Source organism: Gekko japonicus, unplaced genomic scaffold (assembly GCF_001447785.1).
Source record: "Gekko japonicus isolate JY-2015 unplaced genomic scaffold, Gekko_japonicus_V1.1 scaffold1062, whole genome shotgun sequence".
NCBI lineage: Eukaryota > Metazoa > Chordata > Lepidosauria > Squamata > Gekkonidae > Gekko > Gekko japonicus.
This window is the reverse complement of record NW_015160242.1, coordinates 1-23,874: the sequence shown is the minus strand read 5'-3', so window position 1 is coordinate 23,874 and position 23,874 is coordinate 1. Positions and strand designations below refer to the sequence as shown.

The window sequence follows — 23,874 nt, the reverse complement described above, 5'->3', positions numbered from 1 at the left end:
CAGAAGTCTTTCTCTGCTCAATTTATGCTAACCAACCAGATTGCTTGTCACTAAAGACTCTCTGGCTCTGTGAAGAATTAAGCCTTCACTGTATCTGTTTACATAGCACGTCTAAGCTTTTAAAAGTGCAGTCTGTCACAAAAGCCATGAAGGACCTAGACCTAGAAAAGATCCTAAAGTGTAAGGAAGTGTCACTGGTGATCATCATCATGATGTATGGTGTGAAAGTTGAACGATGAAGAAAGCTGACAGGGAGAAAGTTGATTCCTTTGAAATGCAGTGCTTAAGGAGAGTTTTACCGCCAAAAAGACAAATACTAACTCTCCTTAGAAGCTAAAATGACCAAACTGAAACTATTGAAGACAATATTGATAGGAGAAGTTGAGGGCAGCAGGAAAAAAGGAAGGCCCAACATGAGATGGATTGACTCAGTCAAGGAAGCCATGGCCCTCAGTTTGTAAGACTTGAGCAAGGCTGTTAATGATAGAATGTTTTGGAGGTAATTAATTCATAAGGTCACCATTAGGGTTGCTAAGTCAATCTTTGCTGGGACCAGGGGGCTCCCGGCCGGCGTCTAGTGCGTGCATGCGCGCACAAAGCACACACGCGGATGGCTGTGGCGGATGGCTGTGGCCCCGCCCCCAGCATGCCCAGCATGGTCACATCACTTCCAGGTGATGCGCACGTCAGGAAGGAGTTCCCCCCAGGGCCCGATCCGGCGGCGCAGGGGAACAGGCCTCTGGGGCGGGGTTTTCCCCGCCCCCCAGGGGGATTTGGGAAGCCTAGTCACCATAGATGGGAAGTAATTTGATGGCACCTGACAAACACACACACACACACTCCAATCAAAAAGCATCACAGTAACTGCTAAACTATCCTGACTCCATTGAGACTTGAGGCAAGAGATACTTATTTTTCTGATGGGTCAGAGTCCAAATTCAGTAGGGTGGTGTTTTCATTTTTTTCCCCACAGATCAATTTCGGATAGGAACCAGATGCATTCTGGAGTCAAGATAGATCTGAAATGTATCTAGGTTGATCTACCACATAGTTCCCATCACCCCTAACCACAATTATTAATGGGAAAGGTGTCATGATGAGAGTTCCTTGACTCCATAATCACTGTACTCTTCAGGCTTCTGGCTGTAGACAGTTCTGTGTTTGCAGAAAGATTCATCAGTCATTCCCATGGTAATTACTTTTTAAAAAGCCCTTCCCACTGGCCTGGTAACAGGACCACCAAGAGGAGGGGACTGGGGGGGGGGAAATCCCTGGGAAAGTCAGCTGGAAAGCCCCTGAAGCTAGTGTCATGCTGCATTCAGAACACTTCTTGATTTATTTCACTTCTAATGCAGTACTGCACTGCATTCACTAGGGTTGCAGGGAAGGCAGAGCACAGTAAATAGCGGTCACTCTGTTTTCTGCTGGATGTGTCTTTCTGCAAAGTTTAATAGAAGGAGACAACACTTGAATATGCTGCTAAACCCATCAACCAAGCCAGCACTGGAGCAAGGAAAGACTATCCTGGCTGCTATAGTCATTGCCAGGCTGCTGCCTCCTAACAAAACAAAACAAAACAAAAATTCCAGCAGTCAATTTCTCTCTCCCTTTCCTGCCATAGTTTTGTCTGCTCATCTAGAACTTCCCTGTTAGTGTGTTGTGGGAAATAAAACAACCTTTCCTTTTCCCTTCTCTTCCTCTTTTCCACATTTTTTCTCCTTCATTTTGCTCTATTTCTTTCATGATATGCCTTCATCTTTCTCTCCCTGCTTTGAATCTCCCCCCTTTATTTGTCAGTCTTGGTTTCAACTCCTTTGCATCCCTCATTGGCAACTTAAAACATATTTCCAGTTCCAGTGCAAAAAGACTGCCTGTATGCAAATAAGCATTTAGTCATGAATTAATAATATCTTTGAACGAATCTTCAAGGCAGCAGTTAAACAACAAGCTATGGATAGGATTGCAGCCGTATCTTTGCCAGATAGCAAATATAAGAAATGGTAATCGCGTGAACATACTGGAAAGTACGAAATCAATAGAGAAATAAAAGGTCTTATAGAAGAATATAAATCACAACTGAATGTTTCCATCTTTGCATTTCCACACAGGCAGACTCTCTGTTTAATCGGACTGTGTGAGAATCTGCCAAATAATTCAGTAGGGGTAAGGCATTATGTCTGGCCAAGAAGAAAAGCCTTTGAAAGTTTGTAATAGTTAAGAATTTTAAATAATCTGGAAGCACTGGAAAAGATGGGGTGCTCAGTCCACAGAAAGAGGGTGTACATCTCCATTTGGCATCACTACATAACTCAAGATGATCCCTTTGTTCTAAGTCCATAAGTATCTTTTTTCATAACTAAAGGGAGTTCTGAGGGAAATCTTGGATAGGGAATCTGCAAGCTTGAGAGTCTTTCATCTACTGTCTTTGTCCAAGAAGACACAAAAGGATCAAACTCGATCCATTGTAAAAGTTCAGGAAGAAAATCCTGGTCTGGTAAGAAAAATCTGAATTTCACCACAGCTTTCCACGCTAATAAGGTGATGGCTCCAAGACCAGCCTCTAAGTACAAGTTGGAAATTGAAATACATTTAGGCATTTGAAAGATGGCATGAAGAAATTTTGACTGTAGAGGTTCCGTTTTAGAGGAAAGACCAGGAAATCAAATAAGAGCTCCATGAAGCAGAAAAGAACTAATTTTTGCTTTATAGATTTCCAGAGAAAAAGGTATGAATTGCCCTCCAGAATGGTAAAAGAATCTCATAATTGCAGCTAACTGTACTTCAGTAGACTCAAGAAGATGAACATAATGAAATTTCCAAGTAGACCACAAACCACAAACTGAACTGCATTTTCCCAGTTTGTTCCCATCCCTAGCCCTGACCTGGCTAGCTCAGCCTAGTCTGATCACATCAGATCTCAGAAGCTAACCAGGGTCAATCCTGGCTAGTATTTGGATGGGAGACCTCCAAGGAATACCAGGGTTCTGACATGGAGGCAACCACCTCTGAACATCTCTTGCCTTGAAACCCCTACAGGGTCACCATAAGTCAGATGTGACTTGATGGCCAAAAAAAGAGAGAGAGAAGGAATGTTAATCTGACTTAGTAGTTACACATGTGGAGCAGAAGTTAGACCTCCTCCACCCCCTTAAATTTAATTACATTTTAAACGTTGTTCAAGAAGTGGGTTGTGGTTGTTGTAGTATTGGTGGGACATCTAATATCCCTTTATAAATGCTACTTTGCTACTGTTACATGTGCCATAATCTTCTTAGAAAATATTGATTTACTTTCAGTCTCAGTGATGCTAGTATTTCTCATGCAGCACCACTACATAATCAATCTGCCCCCGCTTACAAGGGCAAACTTAAATAGATTTCTTATTGATTTACTTACTAAAGATTTATTGTGACATGAAGTTATTGTGAACTAAAGCTCCTGTATTGATACACATGTGTATGTGTGTACAAATGTAAAAGTACAAAATTAGGCACATGGTTTGAATCAGGGTCATATGAGGGACTCCAAGTGGAATCTGTGTCCAGGAGCCCATGATGGCTCTCAACAGCCCTGCCTGGTAAGTGTAATAAGAGCGTGTGGGCAAGGGGGGGGGGGGTTGGATGGTTCAGGTAAGAGGTATCTTTGCAGGTGGTGGTACATGGCATGGATAGTTCTCAGCCATTTCAGAATTTATACAATTGAAACTGGATTAATTTTGAACTCCAAAGTAATCCAATCCAGTCAGACAAATTTCAAACAATATTGCAGGGGACATTTAACTGTGATTCCAGCTTTGAATGTACAAAACTTCCAGCAAATAGAGAACAAATGTATCAGTGAGAATATTTCATCCTAGTCTTATCCCAGGTAAACTTGGTATAGGGGGTATTTTTTGTACTTTGGAGAATATTCAAAAATCTAATTCCCCCATCTATAGTATAGACTGATGTGATACAGTTCAGTCAACCACATAAAGACTCTGCCACCACAAATCCAGTTCACTTGATTGCATTTGCCATTTCAGATGTAGAGTACATGCTTGTTTTAGTAGTCTGGACTACAGAATATTGTGGGGATTTTAAATGGGAATTGTTAATTGCTGTGATTTGGTAGAATATTATTGCACTAAAAAAAGTGTGCTTCTTAGAAGAACTGGTGTTATATTTACGTAATGAATGGATGTGAGCCAAACAATATTAAATACGTTTGTCCGGTTGCTATATTTCATGCCAGTACACAGAATTATAGCCAATGTGCTAACTACTGAAGGAAGGAATGGCTTGTTTTTGCACGTCTTTGAATTTGGTGTTTGAATGGTCAGAGCCTGACACCTTAATTCAGTATGTCGTGAAAGCAGGGCTCTTTTTGTAGATAAAGCCCAGCAGGAACTCATTAGCATAATAGGCCACACCCAACAGCAGGAACTCATTAGCATATTTGGCCACACCCATGACAGCACAGCTCATTGGCATATTAGGCCACACCCCCATGTTACCAGAAGTGTGCTTATCCAGCCACACCCACCTTTTGCTTCTTATTCTGCTTACCTTGTTTGTTGTCAAAACCCCGGGCTTTTTTGTAGCAGGAACTCCTTTGCATGTTAGGCCACACACCCCTAATGTAGCCAATCCTAATGAGTTTCTGCTGTTGGGTGTGGCCTATTATGCTAATGAGTTCCTGCTAGGCGTGGCCAACTTGGAAGCCAGCCGGAACTCCGTTCCTGTGTGTTCCTGCCCAAAAATAGTCCTGGGTGAAAGTTTTGTTGTTTGTATTTGTTGAATGTATGTCACACCCAATCCCTTACTATTAATATAGTAGAATTTCTCTCTCTGTTAGAACAGACTATGCAAAGCTACTTTCATGTTGCCCATTGCACCTCTACTGAATTGCATCCTCCTTGCTTACTACAGTAGCCTCCCAAGTCTACAGCCTCATCCATCTTCACTATCCTCTCTGCCCTTACATCCACATGCTTTATTTGTCTGTCACTTCACACAGAGCTAATAGGAACAGCCACATGAAAAAATATAGCTGTGCTGGTAACATTGACCCTAAGACATTTGTTGAGCTACTAAGACCAGCAAGTAGATATTAAGGAAGAGAAAAGGGTGATTATCTAGGGATGCTGGCTGTAATCTCCTGCACCATGTTGCAGAATGTCTTTTCTGTACAGATTGAAAGCTGAAGTTAAACTCCTGTGTCAGAAAAAGCTGAACACATACTTCTAATCCTGAAATGCACACACAGCAAGAATCATACAACATGAACCTTTAAAGCTATATATTCTTCAGGTAGGGCCATCCCAAGAATAGGCTTAGAAGGATTTCGCATAACACTGAGAATGTCCTTATGAAATAGATGGAGGGTCTTTACTTCAGAGAATTTCAGTGATGGGGCAAGGAGAAACCTCTTTTGTACATTAGGGATGTTTTACATGACATGGAGTTTTTCTACCCTATGCCTCTCTCCTTTTTCTTGCCTGTAGTATCCAATATGCCCATTGTTAACAATGTGACATCTTCTAGCTGTTTCAATTACACTTAAAAGAAAGTGATCAAAATGATATGGTGTAACAGTAGCTAAGTGTCTCTGAAATACGTCTTGTAGCTGCCAAAATCACATAATAGCTTTACTTTACTTTACTCACATAGAATATTTTTATGCTGTCTTTGCACCCGAGCAGGGTCCACAAGAAGATGAACATAAAAAATTAAACAATTAAAATACAATTAAAATATAAAATTAAATTAAAACACAAAACCATCTCTAGAAGGAGGGCCAATAATAATTACTGAGGGCATGCTAGACAAAATAAGAAAAGTCTTCACCTGTTGTCAAAAGACACTGATGAAGACAGATGGACCTCGCTGGTGAGGGAGTTCAAACATTTTGGTTAGGGAAGGGCACAAACTGGGAAAATGTGGTTCAGTTTGTGGTTCATGGCATGCCGGATTCACAAACCATGAAACATCATGAACTTTGGGGGGTGAAATCAATCAGTTCGGTTTACGAGGCTTGTGATGTATTAGAATACTTTCCCCCTCCCAGTATGCTAGAGACACCAAACTTGCAGGGGATTTGTGGCTCACTCTCCTCTACCTGACCTCCAAGATTGGTGATTATTGGATTTACAGGATCTGAGTTACACCCAACCCAAAGAAGGTGCCCCCAGGAAAGTGCTTTCTGGGGGAAATGACAGCTGCAGGTTCAGGAAGTTGAGAATTATATACATGCAAGCTAGAGACACCAAACTCACAGGAGATCTCCAGCTAATACTCTTCTACCTGTCCTCCAAATTTACTGAGGATTGGATTTATGAGGTTTGAATTACAGCCCCCCAAGAAAATGCCCCATCCTCCACTGTCTCCAATGGAGGGGGGGAAGCAGCAGAAAATCAAGGGCAATAGAAGCCCAAAAGAACAAAATCAAAGTCCCTGAGAATCTCTGCTGTAGAAACTGAAGGTGGGAGGCATTTTTGTTAGCCCAGAAGAACCAGGGCAATGTGCCCAGCAAAACCAGTGGCAATGTGGCAGTGCAAACCCAAGAGGACTGAGGTCACGCCAGAGAATCTCTGCAGTAGAAATTGAGGGGGGGGGAATTTTTGCAAGCCCAGAGGATCCAGTGCAATGTACTAGTGCCCAGCAGTACCCATGCAATCACAGAGTGCCCAGTAGAACCCAGTGCCACTGAAATTGCAAGCTTAAAAAGGACTGGTCTCAAAGCACAGAGTCACAAATCCAAGCAAGAGGGATGGGATTTTGCAAGCTCTGTTTAAGAAAATGGGAAGTAAACACAAAGAAATGCCTGCAAAAGGGGGGGACCCCTCTTTAAACAGGCATGACTCATTTGAAACTGACAAATGTTTCAAAGGTTGTAGAATTCTGCCCCCCCCCCCTCGTTGCTCTGAAGTTTGGTAAACATTTTGTTTGAGTGGAGACAGTCTGTCTGGAAATATATCCATTCATGTACTGGCACAAACCTTCATGAACTGCTTGAAAGTTTATGGAATGTCCATGCTGGTTGATGCGCCACAAATTTCAGATCGTGAACCATGTACCAGCAAAAATTAATTTAGCTTATCAGCTGGTGCATGCCCATTCCTAGTTTGGGTGCTATGACTGAGAAGGCTCTTTCTCAGATTGGCACCCATGTAGCCTCAGATAGCAGGGGCAACCGAAGCAAGGCCTCCGAGTATGTAGTGAGTGGGTAGGTTTGTATGTGGGAATTATTCCCTCATAGAAAAGTTCTATATAACTGAAAAATTATGCATTATATGAGAGTTTTCCCTGAGCTGGATAGCCCAGGCTAGACTGATCTCATCAGATCTCAGTAACTAGCAGGTTTGGACCTGTTTAGTACTTGGATGGGAGACACCAAGGAAGTCCAGGGTCTCTACGCAGAGGCAATGGCAAACCATGTCTGGGTGTCTCTTACCTTACCCTATGGGGTTGCCATAAGTCAGCTATTACTTGATGGCAGTTTATATGCGCGCGCACACACACACACACACAAGTTCAGTTCCTATTTTAGTTCAGATATTTGTGCTTAGCTGATACATCAAAAAAACTGATGAAAGCCTGTTCTGTTTTTCATCATTCTTTCTTATTTAGGAAGGTGGTGGAAAAGACACACAAGGGCAAACAAACTTAACCAGAAAAGGTAGAAGGGCTGGCAATTGGAAATAAAATATGCAAAAGAGTAGATATACGACTTCTTTTGGAAGTTTTCAGTAATAAACTACTTACTAGTAGTGGAACAGTGAGGTAGTTTTGGAAGCACTTTGTATTGTTTTTGTTAGTATTCCATCTTGGAGAACTGCCGTGAACCCCAAAAGTAGTTCCCATCATGGTTTGCTGTAAAGAGGTCTATGTGATACCCAAGCTTTGAGGCAAAAAAGTAGTTCCCATCATGGTTTGCTGTAAAAAGGTCTGTGTGATACCCAAGCTTTGAGGCAAAAGAATGACTGTTACAAGCTCACAGGCATTCTAAGAGAAGGGGGGGACTCATCCCTCCATTTAAGAGTCGTACAGCCTTCAGTGATCCAGATAGGCTGGTAGCAGAGGCAGATAGGAGATGGCAAAAGTAACACCTCAGTTAGGTTAGTAGCAGAGGAACACAGAAGATGGCAAAAGTAACACCTCAGTAACCTGGAGAATGGAAGAAGCATCAACTCTGAGAATTAAGGAAATTGAACTTTTCTGAGTTCTTGCACCTTCACCAAAAAAGTGTCTGTCCTTATTTAAAATCTGTTAGGAACAAGTTTAGAACTGTGGGAGACAGAATGCATTTTCCTAATTTGTTTTCCTTCTTTGTTCGGTTCTTCTCCCTAGAGAAATTTTGTGTTTATACTTTATTCTTTTATTAAACCTTTATGATTCGGATGCTAGAAGCTGTTTATTTGGTCCCCTTAAGCTGGAGGCCTCTGTTCTTACAGGTTCTTAACATCCAGATGGTACACAACTGCCAGCAGGAAAACAAAGCCAGTGCAATGTACTAGTGCCCAGCAGTACCCATGCAATCACAGAGTGCCCAGTAGAACCCAGTGCCACTGACATTGCAAGCTTAAAAAGGACTGATCTCAAAGCACAGAGTCACAAATCCAAGCAAGAGGGATGGGATTTTGCAAGCTCTGTTTAAGAAAATGGGAAGTAAACACAAAGAAATGCCTGCAAAAGGGGGGGACCCCTCTTTAAACAGGCATGACTCATTTGAAACTGACAAATGTTTCAAAGGTTGTAGAATTCTGCCCCCCCCCCCTCGTTGCTCTGAAGTTTGGTAAACATTTTGTTTGAGTGGAGACAGTCTGTCTGGAAATGTATCCATTCATGTACTGGCACAAACCTTCATGAACTGCTTGAAAGTTCATGGAATGTCCATGCTGGTTGATGCGCCACAAATTTCAGATCGTGAACCATGAACCAGCAAAAATTCATTTAGCTTATGAGCTGGTGCATGCCCATTCCTAGTTTGGGTGCTATGACTGAGAAGGCTCTTTCTCAGATTGGCACCCATGTAGCCTCAGATAGCAGGGGCAACCGAAGCAAGGCCTCCGAGTATGTAGTGAGTGGGTAGGTTTGTATGTGGGAATTATTCCCTCATAGAAAAGTTCTATATAACTGAAAAATTATGCATTATATGAGAGTTTTCCCTGAGCTGGATAGCCCAGGCTAGACTGATCTCATCAGATCTCAGTAACTAGCAGGTTTGGACCTGTTTAGTACTTGGATGGGAGACACCAAGGAAGTCCAGGGTCTCTACGCAGAGGCAATGGCAAACCATGTCTGGTTGTCTCTTACCTTGAAAACCCTATGGGGTTGCCATAAGTCAGCTATTACTTGATGGCAGTTAGGACTCTAGGAAGAATTGAACCGGGAGATGTAAGATTCCCAGTCTTTCTCAGTGGCGTCAAATGTGTCAAAGTATCCTAGAGTAGCAGCCGCGGTCCCAGGAGTGATGTGATGTAGTAATAAACTACTTACTAGTAGTGGAACTGTGAGGTAGTTTTGGAAGCACTTTGTTTGTATGTTTTTGATAGTATTCCATCTTGGAGAACCGCTGTGAACCCCAAAAGTAGTTCCCATCATGGTTTGCTGTAAAAAGGTCTGTGTGATACCCAAGCTTTGAGGCAAAAGAATGACTGTTACAAGCTCACAGGCATTCTAAGAGAAGGGGGGGACTCATCCCTCCATTTAAGAGTCGTACAGCCTTCAGTGATCCAGATAGGCTGGTAGCAGAGGCACATAGGAGATGGCAAAAGTAACACCTCAGTTAGGTTAGTAGCAGAGGAACACAGAAGATGGCAAAAGTAACACCTCAGTAACCTGGAGAATGGAAGAAGCATCAACTCTGAGAATTAAGGAAATTGAACTTTTCTGAGTTCTTGCACCTTCACCAAAAAAGTGTCTGTCCTTATTTAAAATCTGTTAGGAACAAGTTTAGAACTGTGGGAGACAGAATGCATTTTCCTAATTTGTTTTCCTTCTTTGTTCGGTTCTTCTCCCTAGAGAAATTTTGTGTTTATACTTTATTCTTTTATTAAACCTTTATGATTCGGATGCTAGAAACTGTTTATTTGGTCCCCTTAAGCTGGAGGCCTCTGTTCTTACAGGTTCTTAACATCCAGATGGTACACAACTGCCAGCAGGAAAACAAATAATCCAATACATTACTGATATGAATTAAGTGGTTTACTGGAAGGCACTATTGCAAAATATACTACAAAAGCAAATTTCAAACTACAGGTTGAAACAGATGTATGATACATGAATTCATGTGAAAAAGTCATGGATATTGTATGGCTACAGCAAATAATATGGGATACATGAACAGGCAGGGCATAAGTGAGAAAAAATAAAACACAATTCTACAAGAGAATTCTAAACCAGTCCTCAGTTAAGGCCACACTGTAAGTAACTAGAATGCATTTGAAACAAAAAGTTGCAAACATGAGTCTCATGCATGCTAACTTGTCTAAATGTTAAACTATTAATTGCCACCCTACCACACTCCTGCAAGCTAACTCCGGGTCAACTGGAAGTAGACGGCAGTGGAGCTGGTCTATGTGTCTACGGAGAACCTGACCATCATTGGTCAATACCTCATATGACAGAGGCTAGTAACTCTGATGACTTTGGCGGGAACCCAGGCAGGACCACTGGAAAAGTTCCTCACAGACCAAGCAGGGGCTTATGGTCTGTAATGATGCTGAATGGCCATCCATAGAGGTAGTCATGGAGTTTCTTCTCCCCTGCGATGATAGCCAGTGCCTCCATGTCAATTTGTGCATAGTTGCGCTTGGCTGAAGATAGGGTGCGGAAGTAATAAACCACAGGGACCTCCCGGCCATCCGGTAGCTGGTGTCCAAGGATGGCTCTGACACCATACAGGGAAGCATCACATGCAAGGATGACAGGCTGTGTCTCGTTGAAGTGGGCCAGGATGGCATTGGAGGTGAGCAGCTCTTTGATGGCCCAGAACATGGTGGCTTGCTTCTGGCCCCAGCAAGGAGGTGGTGAAGTGGTTCCGTGAGTGCAGCTTTGTGGGGCAAGAAGGAGTGATAAAATTCAGAAGCCCCAAGAAGGCCTGGAGTTCCAACTTGGAGGTTGGCACAGGAAAGTCAACAATGACACGCACCTTGTCTGGGGCCAGATGGATGCCCTCTGCTTCAGTGTCTTCTGATCCATTGGAGCGCTGTAACATAGGCTGTGATTTATTCATTCGGGGCCTGGTTCCTGGTGTGGAATGCATGGCAGGCAGTGATGACGGATGGCTTCTCTGAGAAGTGCTCCTTCAGCCAATCCAAAATCATCTTATATTCGGTGTTCTTGAGTTCCATGGGAGCAATCAGCGAGTGATCTCGAAGGTCAAGTGTCCACAGACTTGGAAGAGGGTGGTGTGCTTCTTTTCCTCCTCCTTGATCTCTGAAGACTCTAGGAAGAATTGAACTGGGAGATGTAAGAATCCCAGTCTTCCTCAGTGACGTCAAACGTGTCGAAGTGTCCTAGAGTGGCAGCCGCGGTCCCAGGAGTGATGTGATGCATGTGGCACTGCAGCTCAGTGTGCAGTGCGGTGCTGGTGGGCACTGGGCTGGCTCAACAGGATCCCATCCTCATCGCCAATGTTAAATACTGGGTTCTGGATGCATTGCAGTGATCAGCTCTAGTTTATTTAGTGATTTCAGGAACCCAACAAGGACACCCAGCAGGGTTTGAGCTCTGCTTATAAAGCATGCAAACACCACACCCCAAACACACCCACTCCCTAAGATAGGCTGTTGACATTACATTGCTTATCTATAGGTCACTTCCAGGATCATGGTCAGCTAGTGTTCTCGGGGAGCAAGCTCACCTAGTTCAAGTTCCACATTCAGGGATGGCTTAGGTTCAATACATAACAGTTCCCCAGAACCACACCTGACTCAACCATGTTTGCCAAGGGAGAGTACAGCTTATCCTCTCTCGACATATGAAAGTGTGATTACACATTCCCATGGTAGCCAAAGTGGAGGTGGAGAAAGCAACTTAGAGTGGAGCCTTAAAGTGATTTCATGGCAGAGGGAGCTGGGGTGCAAGTCCTCCAGAGAAAATGGCTTGCTGGTGGTGGCATACTGGGGAAAGGGTTAAACCAGGAATGTGAGGGGTGACACGAGGTAGTGAATTGGGATGACTCAGAGCTACTGAACTCCCACCTTGAAAGCAACTGGGGTCCTGGGACATCATTTCTCCACACCATCTAAAAGCTCAAGGTTCCTGGCTATACTCCTGGGTTCATCACTCTCCCTAGATAAACAGGTAGAAGAGTGGGGCATGGTTGCCTGTTATTAGGTCAGGCTTGTTTGTTAACTATTCCCATTCCTGGAGAAAGCAGACCAATTAATGCTTTGGTAAGTTCCAAACTAGATGGTTGTAAAAAGCTCTTTGTGTGGCTGCCTTTGAAGACTGTCTAGAAACACCCGTTGATACAGAATTTGTCAGTGAGGTCTCTGACAGGGAGCCAACCACAATGAAAACACATGACTAGAGCTTCATCAATCTCACTGGCTCCCAGTTTGTGGACCAATTTAAACTGCTGGTCTTGACCTTTAAAATTCTAAATGTCTTAGTTTCAAGTACTTGAAGGATCACCCCCCTCAATAATCTGTCCAGGTTATGAAGTATGCTGACATGTGAACCTGCACTAGCAGAAACACAGTGTCCAGGTTATGAAGTCTGCTGACATGTGAACCTGCACTAGCAGAAACACAGTTCCTGGGGACCTATGGATAAGCTTCTTAGCTGCTCCTACCAAATGGTTAACTTCCTTCCCCCAATCTTTACAGGTTTCCCATCATAACTAGAAAATGCAGTGGTTCTGAAAGGCCCTCAGTGATACCTGAGATACACATCTACTAAATACATACACACACATTTAGACTCTAAATAAAAAAAAAACCCAAATCATTAATTGAATGTACTAAAGAATGTCCCAAGAATACTTTCCTGGAAGTAAGCTCAATTGAACAAAAGGAAACTTACTTCTGATCAGACCTGAACAAACCTGTGAGGTGGTGCAGCAGCAGGCAAAAATGCTATGTCCTCCACTATGGAGAAGGGTTGGCCGTCCACGGCAATCATCTCACCAACAAGGTGAGTGACTGCTTCCTGGGCCCTCCACGTAGCCCTTCTGGATAGCACTGTTGGCATACCCTGGGGAAATGATCTCTTGAAGGGTGGCCTGCCTTAATATCCCACCCAAGCATGGGGAGTCTTTCTTGGAGGGGTCTCCTGTTTCCCCTCCGCTTCTCCCTGTTGAGAGGGAGTGGGCCTCTTCTCCCTCCCACTGGGTGCCCCTCTTTCCCCTGGTGGCAACATAGTGGGGTGTACTCTTTGCAGGTGTCTTTGGAGGATGGAGGAGGATTTGTGGCCTTATGGGTGTGGGTGTGGCTCACATTGCACTCCACCACACTGGGGAGGGTGTGGGTGTTTCCAAAGTGTGGGCTGGAAATGGGGCCCCAGGTTTGGAGAAGGTGGGAGAAGGGACAGCTGCTTTCTGGCACTAAGCTGCAAGGAGCCACAGAGCAGTGTACTCAAAGCAGAAGCAGCAACAGGGAGTCCCCCTCTGGTCTGCTGGTCTGGTCTCTTGCTGGTCTCTGGGCAGTGCTAACAACTCTTTTGCCTTTGTGGGGAGCCCTGGGTACATATCAGGGAAAGGAGGTTATAAATCTATAGACTGGGGGTGGGTGTCCATGTAATACCTGTATATTCACTGTGCTAAAATGATATTCATAAGTAGAGCATGGTCCTCTAGATTTACCAAAAGCTGTTATTGTGGCTACTACTCAGTGTTCTAATAATACTGAGGCACATTTATGAGCGCTTTTGTTTTCACCAGGTGTTCTAGCAATATAGCTGCCCCCCAAAGTGATGGATACTACCTAATAAAAATACTCTAAAAACCTCTTGTTTGGCTTTAACAATTTATAGTCCATTTGTTCTGTTAAATCAGTTTTGCCAGACCATGCAGTGGTAATTAAATATATTTTTATACTGTTGGAGGCTTAACTTATTCACTCCCTGAATTACAATTATACCTACACACACATACAATAAGAGCTTGCAGTAAAAGTTAGAGATTAAATAATAGTCCTGGTAGAAACAATAGTATCTTTGTTTTAATTTGTGTTGATTCTTCATGTTCAGTTAAATGTGGGCCTATAAATATCCAGGTGTTTGTTCTGCATATTCTTAAACTATAATAATACTGCATTGCCTGTTGCTCTTCACAGTGGCATTACGGAATGCATAAACTAAATTACATTTTAATAAAAGTCCAGGATTGAGATAAGAACTAATCAAAATCTGACCTGAATGGACTCCGGTTTTAATAGCACTATTAAAACAAATATGAATTGAAGAACTATTTGTTCACCTCTATTTGGCTCAGTTCTTCAGACTCCATTCCTGACAATAGGCATAGGTACATGCCCCACACTTTGTACAATGAACATAGAAGAAGAAGAAAAGTCATTGAACTGTACAGGTATTTGCCCACCCAGGCCAGTCCAGGAATGGGAGGGAATCCTGTACTTTTTCAGTACATTAAACAACAAACCATGAGATGGTTATACCATCTCTGGTTTCAGAACAATGTGCCACCAGAACCTCTTTTCACTAGTCCCTGCCTTTCCTAAGGGAGAGATTCCAAACCCTTAGTTAGCATCTGGGATTTAACACACTAGCAACTCAATCTAGAGATGCACACTTTTTACCAAGGTAGCATGTGTGGGGAGCGTTAGGCTATAAGATTTAGACTTAGAATGCAAGTTACTACATCAGAGACCCATTAGAAATAAGAATAATTTTTATTCAGTACAGAGCATAGCAAAACAGACTATATAAGAGATTACTGAAAACAAGGAAAACCTATGGCTCTGTGCCTTAACTACACAGTAAAGATATTCATAGTTACCAGTGAAGTGTCCATATTCCAAGAGTGTCCAAGGTATACAGTCCAATTAGATACCAAGGGATTTTGAAGAGAAATCCCATCCTTGCACCCATGTGCTCCAGTTCACAAAGCAGCTCTTTGTCTTCCAAGAGACAGCATTTCCAGGTGCAATAAACAGACAATGACAAGAAGGGAGAGCTAAGAGCAGAGCAAGAGCAAGAAGCTCATTCCCATAGGAATCAAAACAATTATAGTCCAATTCCAGTCACAAATTAGATGTGGCTATTATCCAATTGCGACTGGGCATGGGTGTGCCCAATTGTTGGTTGTCATAGTTGCATGTGGGGATAGGCTAGACGTTTGGAGCCCTTCCTGCAAGCAATTGACCTAGTTTCTAGGTACTTCATGGCATATGTGACTATTCTCATGTGGGGCAGAAAGTGTAGCCATGAGGTCTGGCTTTCGGCATGAAAGTGTGAAAGAATGTGGGTTTATGCCATGGCTATGGAGGCCATGTGGCCCCAACATTTGGCTTGCAACAGGAAACAAGACACAGCATGTTATCAGAAAGACATCACAGGAGAAGGCATGTGGATATAGAAAGTAGAAAGCATTTTTTCTATACATGAACTTCCTCTGCCATTTTTCCATTTTCCTTTAGCAATCCCTTTATTCTTTTGTCATCAAAAATCAATCTGCTTCTCTGGCAGGTTTTCTTCTCTGGATATAGTTAATATATTTATTGTTTGTCTTAATGCTTTTAGCAACATGCTCCTCAACATCTCTTTTTGCATGCCTAATTATTAACTTACATTTCTTTGGTTAGAGCCTGTGGTCCCTCCTGTTCAATTCACTGGGGCAGACCTTCCACTTTTTAAAAGAAGCCTCTTTACTTTTTATAGCTTCCTTGACTTGCGTTGTTAACCACATAGGCCTTCTTTTAGATTTGTCAGTGCCTTTTCTAACCTATGGAATGCATTCTATTTGGTCTTCAATTAATGTGGTTTTAAATAGCTTCCACGCATCCTCTAGGGATTTGATTCTTTTGTGTTTCCCCTTCAGCTTCCTTTTTACTATCTCCCTCATTTTTGTAAAGTTCCCTCTTTTGAAATCAAATGTGACAGTTTTGAGCTTTAGGTGTAACCTTCTATTGACCTGAATGCTGAACTTAATAGCATTGTGGTCACTGTTCTCAGTTGGTGTAACAAGCTGTACATCTCTCATCAGGTCTTGAGACCCACTCAGAACACCTCTGTGACCAACTGTTCTAGTGTACAGTTATTTATGTCTCGGAATCTCATTTATACAGCATGACTTGAGAACATGTTTACCCAGTCAATGTCAGGGTAGTTGAAGTCTCCAAGTATAATAACATTATCTGCTTTAGTCACCTTCCTTATTTTCTTCTCCATCTCAAGATCAGCATCAAGGGTTTGATCAGATGGGCGATAGTACACCCCCACTTTTAAGTAACCCTCAGGCTCTAGTATTTCCACCCGTATAGCTTCTGTTGGGGAGTTAATTCCCTTGGTGTTTTCTAACATATTTGATTCTATGCCCTCTTTGATGTACAATGCAACACCTCTCCCAACCCATCTCTCCCTGCCCTGCCTATAGAGCTTATACCCAGGAATGACTGTATCCCATAGATTTCCCCCTCATTGGAAGACTGAATAGGGAGAAGACAGAGGGTGACCCAGTAGGTCTGTGTGTGACAGGGAAGCGTCCATCCAAAAGAGATTGCTGATGTTTCCATCAGATGAGATTGTTCTGGGTTTTGCTTTTTTTTCTCTTTTTTTTTGGAGGGGTGCACATTGTTTCTATTTTGTGACATTTTTTTCACTACTTCCATGTTTGAGTTTATTATTATTGCTATTCTGTATTGTGGCATGAGCAATTTCATTTTCCAGGAATGTACACTTGTCTGCTAGCAAATTGGGTCCATCAGTAGGAAAGCAGAGAGACCAGAGGCAGAGACTGAGACTTTGCCCCAGATCCTACAACAGACAGCTCAAACAGCTTCAAATCCTTGTTTATTTCATTTCCACCATGAAGAAGCTTCTTTAGACTTGTAGTAAAAGTTCCTGGAATGAAAATCACTGCTTTGTGCAGCCTTAGACACCACTCTGTGGATAACATCTACTCTCTGCTAACAAAGTTACAAACATCAATGATGAAATTAAAATAATTCCCTTCCATCTCTGAATCAGAAAAGATCCCTTCATTATAGAGGCTAAAGTGACAAGGATGCCTGTTATCCATTTCACTGTGAGGGTCCTTTCTGTATCACTTCAGAGGTGGGGAAAAATTGTGTCAATTTCACTGCTGCTCTTTATATTCTTTGCAAACAGTTCTCTGCAATTAAGCAAGCTTCTGTCTATGCGGACACATTTACTTTTTTACTGTGAGTACAAACAAAGTTTTGTGCATCCAGTCATTTATTTGTAACCAGAGCGCATCAAATTGGATACAGTTAGACATAAGGAGGATCCAGGATACTTACTTGAAGCAGCAGAAGTGAAAGTATCCAGACTGAAAATTAAACCCAATGTACTGCCATGGCGGGAGCTGGTCCATGGGGTCGTGAAAAGTCGGACTCGACTGTGCGACTGAACAACAACAACTGCCATGGTATTCCTATGTGCTCCAAAGAGGCAATGCTAGGCCAAAACTACTGCAAACATACCAGAGTCCAAAATAACAATAAAAGTAACTCTTAATCTAAAATCACATTAGTTGATTCTGTTCTTAAGATTTGTTTGGAATAACACCCATGCAGTGCAAATATCCATAAGTGAAGTAACTACATCAGATTGCACTGCAAGTCCTACACTAGAAGGGAGTGTGTGTTTGACTGATCCAACAAGGTATTATATATGTGCAACTTAATGATCATTCAGCATTGTTAGTTGCAGCAGCTTTCCATAGAAAATATCAGGATTCAATATAGCTTAAACCTCATCTAAGCAGAATGGTTTCTACTCTTGCGCCATCCTCATGGGAAAGGACTCAGTGCATATCTGATCCAAGACTGTGATCACTCCAGTCTTCTGGGGAAAATATCAGTGTCTCACAAATAGTAGTAGTTTGAGTTGATATTTTTGTTCTTGTTTTGTGGGTTGGGGGGGCTGGTTTTTTGTTATTAGGTGCCATTTGATTCTGATAGTTTGTTGTTGTTAAGGAAACACAGCTTGTGTGGATGACAGGTTGTCAGTGCCCAGTGCTTGTCGCCACAGTAACCAGTTCCTTGTAACCTTGTAGTATGTGCCTATGCAATACCATGCTGAGAGAAGAAGAGGATTTTGCTCTGTGCACACAGTACTCTGTGCAAAACAATGTGGCTTATGTCACATATTACCTATGCAAACAAACTTTCATCCTTCCTTGTTATTTATACAGTTCCTCTTCATCAAATAGTTTTATTTTCAGACAGTGCAATCCTAAACAGAGTTACATCCTTCTAAGTCAATTGATACCAATAGGCTTAGAAGCATGTAACTCTTTTTAGGATGGCAATGATATTATCTTATTTCTATGACAACCACTGCTCTATTAGCACAAGACAAGAAGGCTGCTGTCTAAAAGGGAAGAATATTTACATGCCGAAGACTCAGGTCTACAATGAAGGCTGTTTCTCTCCCTCCCCCCCACACCCCGCAGTGTCTCCCAATGCAATATTAACTAGGTTTTTTTTAATAGTTTGGAAGTTTAATGATAGCTGCTGCCAGCATAAAATGTAAAATACTATCTGCACAGCAGCTGCCTATAGTTCTGGCAGGTTGCTATAGACCACAGTGAGAAACCTTGGAAATATTCCGGGAAGAGGACCATGTGCCAAAAGCAGAACATATGCCATGTAGATAACTTATACCACACTGGCTCTACAATTAGAAAGAAAAATGAAATTAATTACAGAGCCTGGATACCTGATTTCCTTTTATTTACTCTTTGCACCACTTCTGCTTGTACTGTGGCCAATGACAACCCAGTTCTGATGGTATAGGTGTCTGATATGATCTCCAAGCTCCAGGTTGTGGAAACCTAGAGTTTTTTGTTTTTGTTTTTTGTCATAAAGTCATTTATGTGATTTATGGCAATCCCATAGGGTTTTCAAGGCATGAGACATTCAGAGATGGTTTGCCATTACCTGCCTCCATGTCACAACCCTAGTATTCCTTGGAAGCCTCCCATCCATATCCTAGCCAGAGCCGACCCTGCTTAGCTTCCGAGATCTGACGAGATCCAGCTAGCTTGGTTTAGCTTGCAAATATATAGCATTTAATTTTGCGAGAAACAAATGTAGTTGTAACATAGGAGGTATTTAGATCCTTACAATGGGAGAAGATGCCACTGTTAGAGGAATGTACCCACTGGATCCATCCTATTATTATAATATGGACTAAGTACAAACCTTCAAGTACTTGCAGGAGGTATCTCATTTCCCCTCCCACACTATTTCCATTTCCCTGTCCTGAAAGACCCCACAGCCTCTCCCCTTTTCCTGCTTCCCTCTCTCTTTCTAACCAAACAGCCAACCTACTGTCTGTCCCTCAGTCTTCATTTCTCCGGGGGAACCATTGTTGCAAAACTCCAGGTGAGGGCTGGAGATCACTCAGAATTACAACTGATCTCAAGGAGGGAGGGCAGACATCAGCTGCAGTCAGAGGGGCAAATAATAGTAGGTTGATGGTTAGCTGAGAAGGGGATGGGGTTGCCAACTCCAGGTTGGGAAATTCCTGGGGATTTCAGGGGTGGAGCCTGGAGAGGGTGGGGTTTGAGGAGGTCACCACAGCAAATTGACACTGAGTGCTCAAGGCCTTGGAACTCTCCCAGAGCCTCTTTCTAGAGCTCGTTGTATTTATTTCCACAATGGGCCTTATTCCTAGTTAGCTATATAGATGATGATGAATTATAAATTGTTCTGCTTGAAAATAGTACCACAGGGATGTGATCCAGATGAATGTTTCCACAAGCACAAGTATTTTCATACATGCAGCATGATTTTCCCCATTCTTCTCTTCCCCAGGACTGGAGGGAGGGGTACAAGCTGCTGCAGGATGGGGGAGGGAAATCATGCTCCATGTGTAGAAGCCCTTGCACTTATGGAAGCATCAGTCCGGATCCAAGCCTATATCTAAAAATATGTTGACCTGTCTAGACAGCTGCTAATTTGTGATACACACACACACATTCCAAATGTCTTTCTAAATTATCTTTCGAATCAAATGATTTCTCAAAAATATATTTGACTCAGTTAAAAACAAAACTGTGAGAAATTCTACCACCTTTTACCACTGACACCAAGTCTGAGTTTTTTCCTGCACAGCAGTTAATTGCCAATTAAGTCTTTATCCTAGAAAGCTAAACAGTGATTTACTTCTGTTAAATAACATGAAGTAATACGTTCAGATTAGACTTTTTAAGGAGTATAATTAAAGACTCTTTTCCTGTCTGAGAGATTTCATGTTTATTTGCCATATAGAATTTCCATTACTTTAATTATGACACATAGAGAACTTCCATTACTTTAATTATGAATTAGGGCCACTTTACACTTAGAGGAGATAACGTGTTCCAGCATTTCCATTACTCCAGTGTGTCAGCTGCATCTTTTCTATAATATTTAAAGGGAAGGTGCTAGTATGCACAATAGTGGAACCTGTATCCTAGTGCTGTAGTCAATTCCTTCCCCCTGACATATCATGCCTGCTTTTTGCATTCATGTGTTTTCCCTTCCAGTATGACACAGGAGTAGACATGTTGTAGCATGCAGATGTTAGTTTTGATAAAGGAACTTGGGGTCTCTAATGCAAGGTGTTCATCTCACGACTTTGCTAAATGGAGAGTCAAACTGTGAACCAGTTGTATGATTCTGGTCCTTTCCCTTTCAGGTACGCAAAGCTTGTTTAGGAAACCGAAACAATTCAAGCTCTCTGCAGCTGACACTGGCAGAAACAGACCCAAATGTTCAGGTATTATTCTTGTTGGTTTTTAACAAATTCAGACCTAGGGTTGCTAGCCCCCTCCTGGCCACTGGCAGGGGATGGGGGATTAGGGTTGCTAGATCCAGGTTGGGAAACTCCTGGAGATGTGGGGGTGGGGCCTGGGGAGGACGGGGACCTCAGTGGAGTACAATGCCATACAGTCCACCTTTCAAAGCACACATTTTCTTCAGGGAAACTGTTCTCTGTAGCCTGGAGATGAGCTGTAACCCCAGGGGATCCCCAGGTCCCACCTGGAGGCTGGCATCCCTAATCCTAGAGAGGACAGGGACCTCAGTGGAATACAATGCCATAGAGTCCACCCTCCAAAGCATCCATTTTCTCCAGGGGAACTGATCTCTGTAGCCTGGGAAAGAGCTGTAATTCTGGGGGGATCCCCAGGTCCTACCTGGAGGCTGGCATCCCTATGACCTGACTATCAAATATTAAGTTTCATTTCTTTGGCTATTTTCTAATTCTGGAACAGCAGATTTTAGGGAGACATGTATGTCAGCTGAGTTTTTTGTTTCCAATAAAGTATAATTTTATCTTTGTATTAACTCACTAAACACTCCTCTAAAATTAATAGTGTAGTCCTAACACCCTTTTAAAATCCATTGAGGACAATGAGCTGTAGAAGGATTGCTTATTAGTGTCCCGAGGTACTTATTCCACTGGGACAGATTTAGACATTCGTGATGAGAGATTTGTCTTATTTATTTATTTCATGGGATTTCTATTCCACCCTCCCCTGCAAGCAGGCCCTCCCCCGCAAGTGGGCTGGAACCAATAGGACTGAGTATATTGAAGTTAAAGTATTGTAATGGTTACTTTAATACATGCTCTATCATTCCATTTATATTTAAATGTTTGTGCAATAATTAATTTTAAATAGAAATTAATACAATATAGCTATAAAAATGTGACAGGTGTACTAATAATCACCTACTCAAAAATTATCTATAGTGGTTGCAGGTATTTGTTTCATGAGTTTTGTGATAGCAAGCCTTGGTGGGGAGGAGGTTGTTTGCTATCAATTGATAGAGAACTACAGTTATTCCTGGCTTCCTGATTAACGTTGTGCAAATGTGTGCTGATCATATTCATCGGGGGAGGGAGGTTACGTCACCTTCCCCACCTACCCGTCCCTGCTGGAAGAAGCGCTCTCTCTTTCTGGGTCAACTCTTCCTCCAGGAGTCATCCCCGACCTCCTCCTCTTCCTCCCTTATATCCCCTCTCCCTGGTTCCCAGTATGCCTTGCTCTTCCCTGTGCTGCTCTCCTCCCTTGGCCCCGCCCCGTTACAAAGCCGCCGATGCGGCCCACAGGGTGTGGCTCCAGCTCCTTCCGGTCTGTCCGCTCTGGGTCGCCTCGCTCGGTCTCGTGGGTGGGCTCTTGCGCCTCCCATCCCACCGCCCTTGTCCCTCCCCCTGTGCGGCTCCGAAGCCTCGTTGCCAACTCCCTCCCTGCTGCCATGGGCTCCTTCCATGCAGGGGGGGGAAGGGAGCGGCGTCTCAGCCCTTCCCGCACCCCCCACATCTCCCGTTGCCTGGCCGGTCACCCTGGTGAGTACTGGGGGCACCGCGGTACGTCATCCCAACTCCTCGGGGGGATGGTCTTCTCTTGCCTTGGGGGGGTTGGGAGTCCTGTCCTCGGGACAATGGGATTTCTATCCCACCCTCGCCTGCAAGCAGACCCTCCCCCGCAAGTGGGCTGGAACCATTAAGACTGAGTATATTGAAGTTAAAGTATTGTAATGGTTACTTTAATACATGCTCTATCATTCCATTAATATTTAAATGATTGTGCAATAATTAATTTTAAATAGAAATCAATACAATATAGCTATAAAAATAAGCGACAGGTGTACTAATAATCATCTAATCAAAAATTATCTATAATGGTTGCAGGTGTTTGTTTCATGAGTTTTGTGATTGCAAGCCTTGGTGGGGAGGAGGTTTGCTATCAATTGATAGAGAATTACAGTTATTCCTGACTTCCTGATTAATGTTTCTACATAACATGCATTTGTGCAAATGTGTGCTGATCATATTCATTCAGTGAAAATAAATGACCAAAGGACATCCAGTGTGTTTTCTGGCTGCATTTAAGATTTTATCCTGGTTTCCCTGGACCTTGTATTACTCACTAAAGGACCCTCGGAAAGGTTGGCTAGCAACTTTATAGTCTGAACAAAAGTAAAGATCACTGTTGAACAGAATCTCAGAGGACAAAACAGAAGTAGTTACAGTCACATCCATGCAACATTTTACAAGATTATTATGACATTCTATTTTCAAGCATAAAATGAGCAGTTCAATTGTAACACAACATTTGTACCTTATTGTTTCCTGTCTGCCCTGACAAGTCACCCCTGTGCTGAATTTTATAAAGTGCTCAGGGTAGAGACTATCTTTTGCTCTTGACAGTATGAGGCACACTGATGGTGTTGAAATAAAGGATCCTAATAAGAAATTGAAAAGGATGACTGGATTACCCCCAACTATTATTTTCATTGTTTTTTTCTCCGAAAACAGTACATTTCTTTACACACACAGTTTTTAAGACCAATAATATAAAACAAAGTACAGAAGTTAAAATTAATTATAAAATAATACATTTCTTAATGCTGATAGGGTTTTTCTTCCTCTGTCAACAGAAGTCACACAGTCCTCCATGGATTAAACCTGGGATTAAAAAATCAGTGGAGAGAAAAGAAAGCAACCCTGATGAACGAGCTAAAGTCAAGGAAAAGACGAATTAAACATCATCCTGCTATCTTTAAAATGTTCTTCATTTGCTATCGTCTTCATCTTTTTAGTCCAGAGGCATGAAAACATACCAGGTTTCTAAAGCATGCAATTTTTTCACTATTTTATGGATGTTTGTAAATTAGTCTAGAGATTTCTGAAATAGATTGATTAGTATCTTTCAGCAATAATCCAACAGAAATGGATGTTTGAAAAAAAA

General features: G+C 42.5%; 1 protein-coding gene across 1 annotated transcript in view; it reads left to right on the top strand.

The window, feature by feature from the left end:
- The window catches only part of LUZP2 (leucine zipper protein 2), a 276,776-nt gene extending 253,021 nt beyond the window's left edge, over positions 1 to 23,755 (top strand). The window contains exons 8-9 of the mRNA XM_015413447.1: positions 20,817 to 20,897; positions 23,564 to 23,755. Of these exons, the coding sequence (XP_015268933.1) occupies positions 20,817 to 20,897; positions 23,564 to 23,668 (186 nt within the window). The 3' untranslated portion in view covers positions 23,669 to 23,755. The remainder of the gene's footprint in view (positions 1 to 20,816; positions 20,898 to 23,563) is intronic.
- The last annotated feature ends 119 nt before the right edge of the window (positions 23,756 to 23,874 follow it).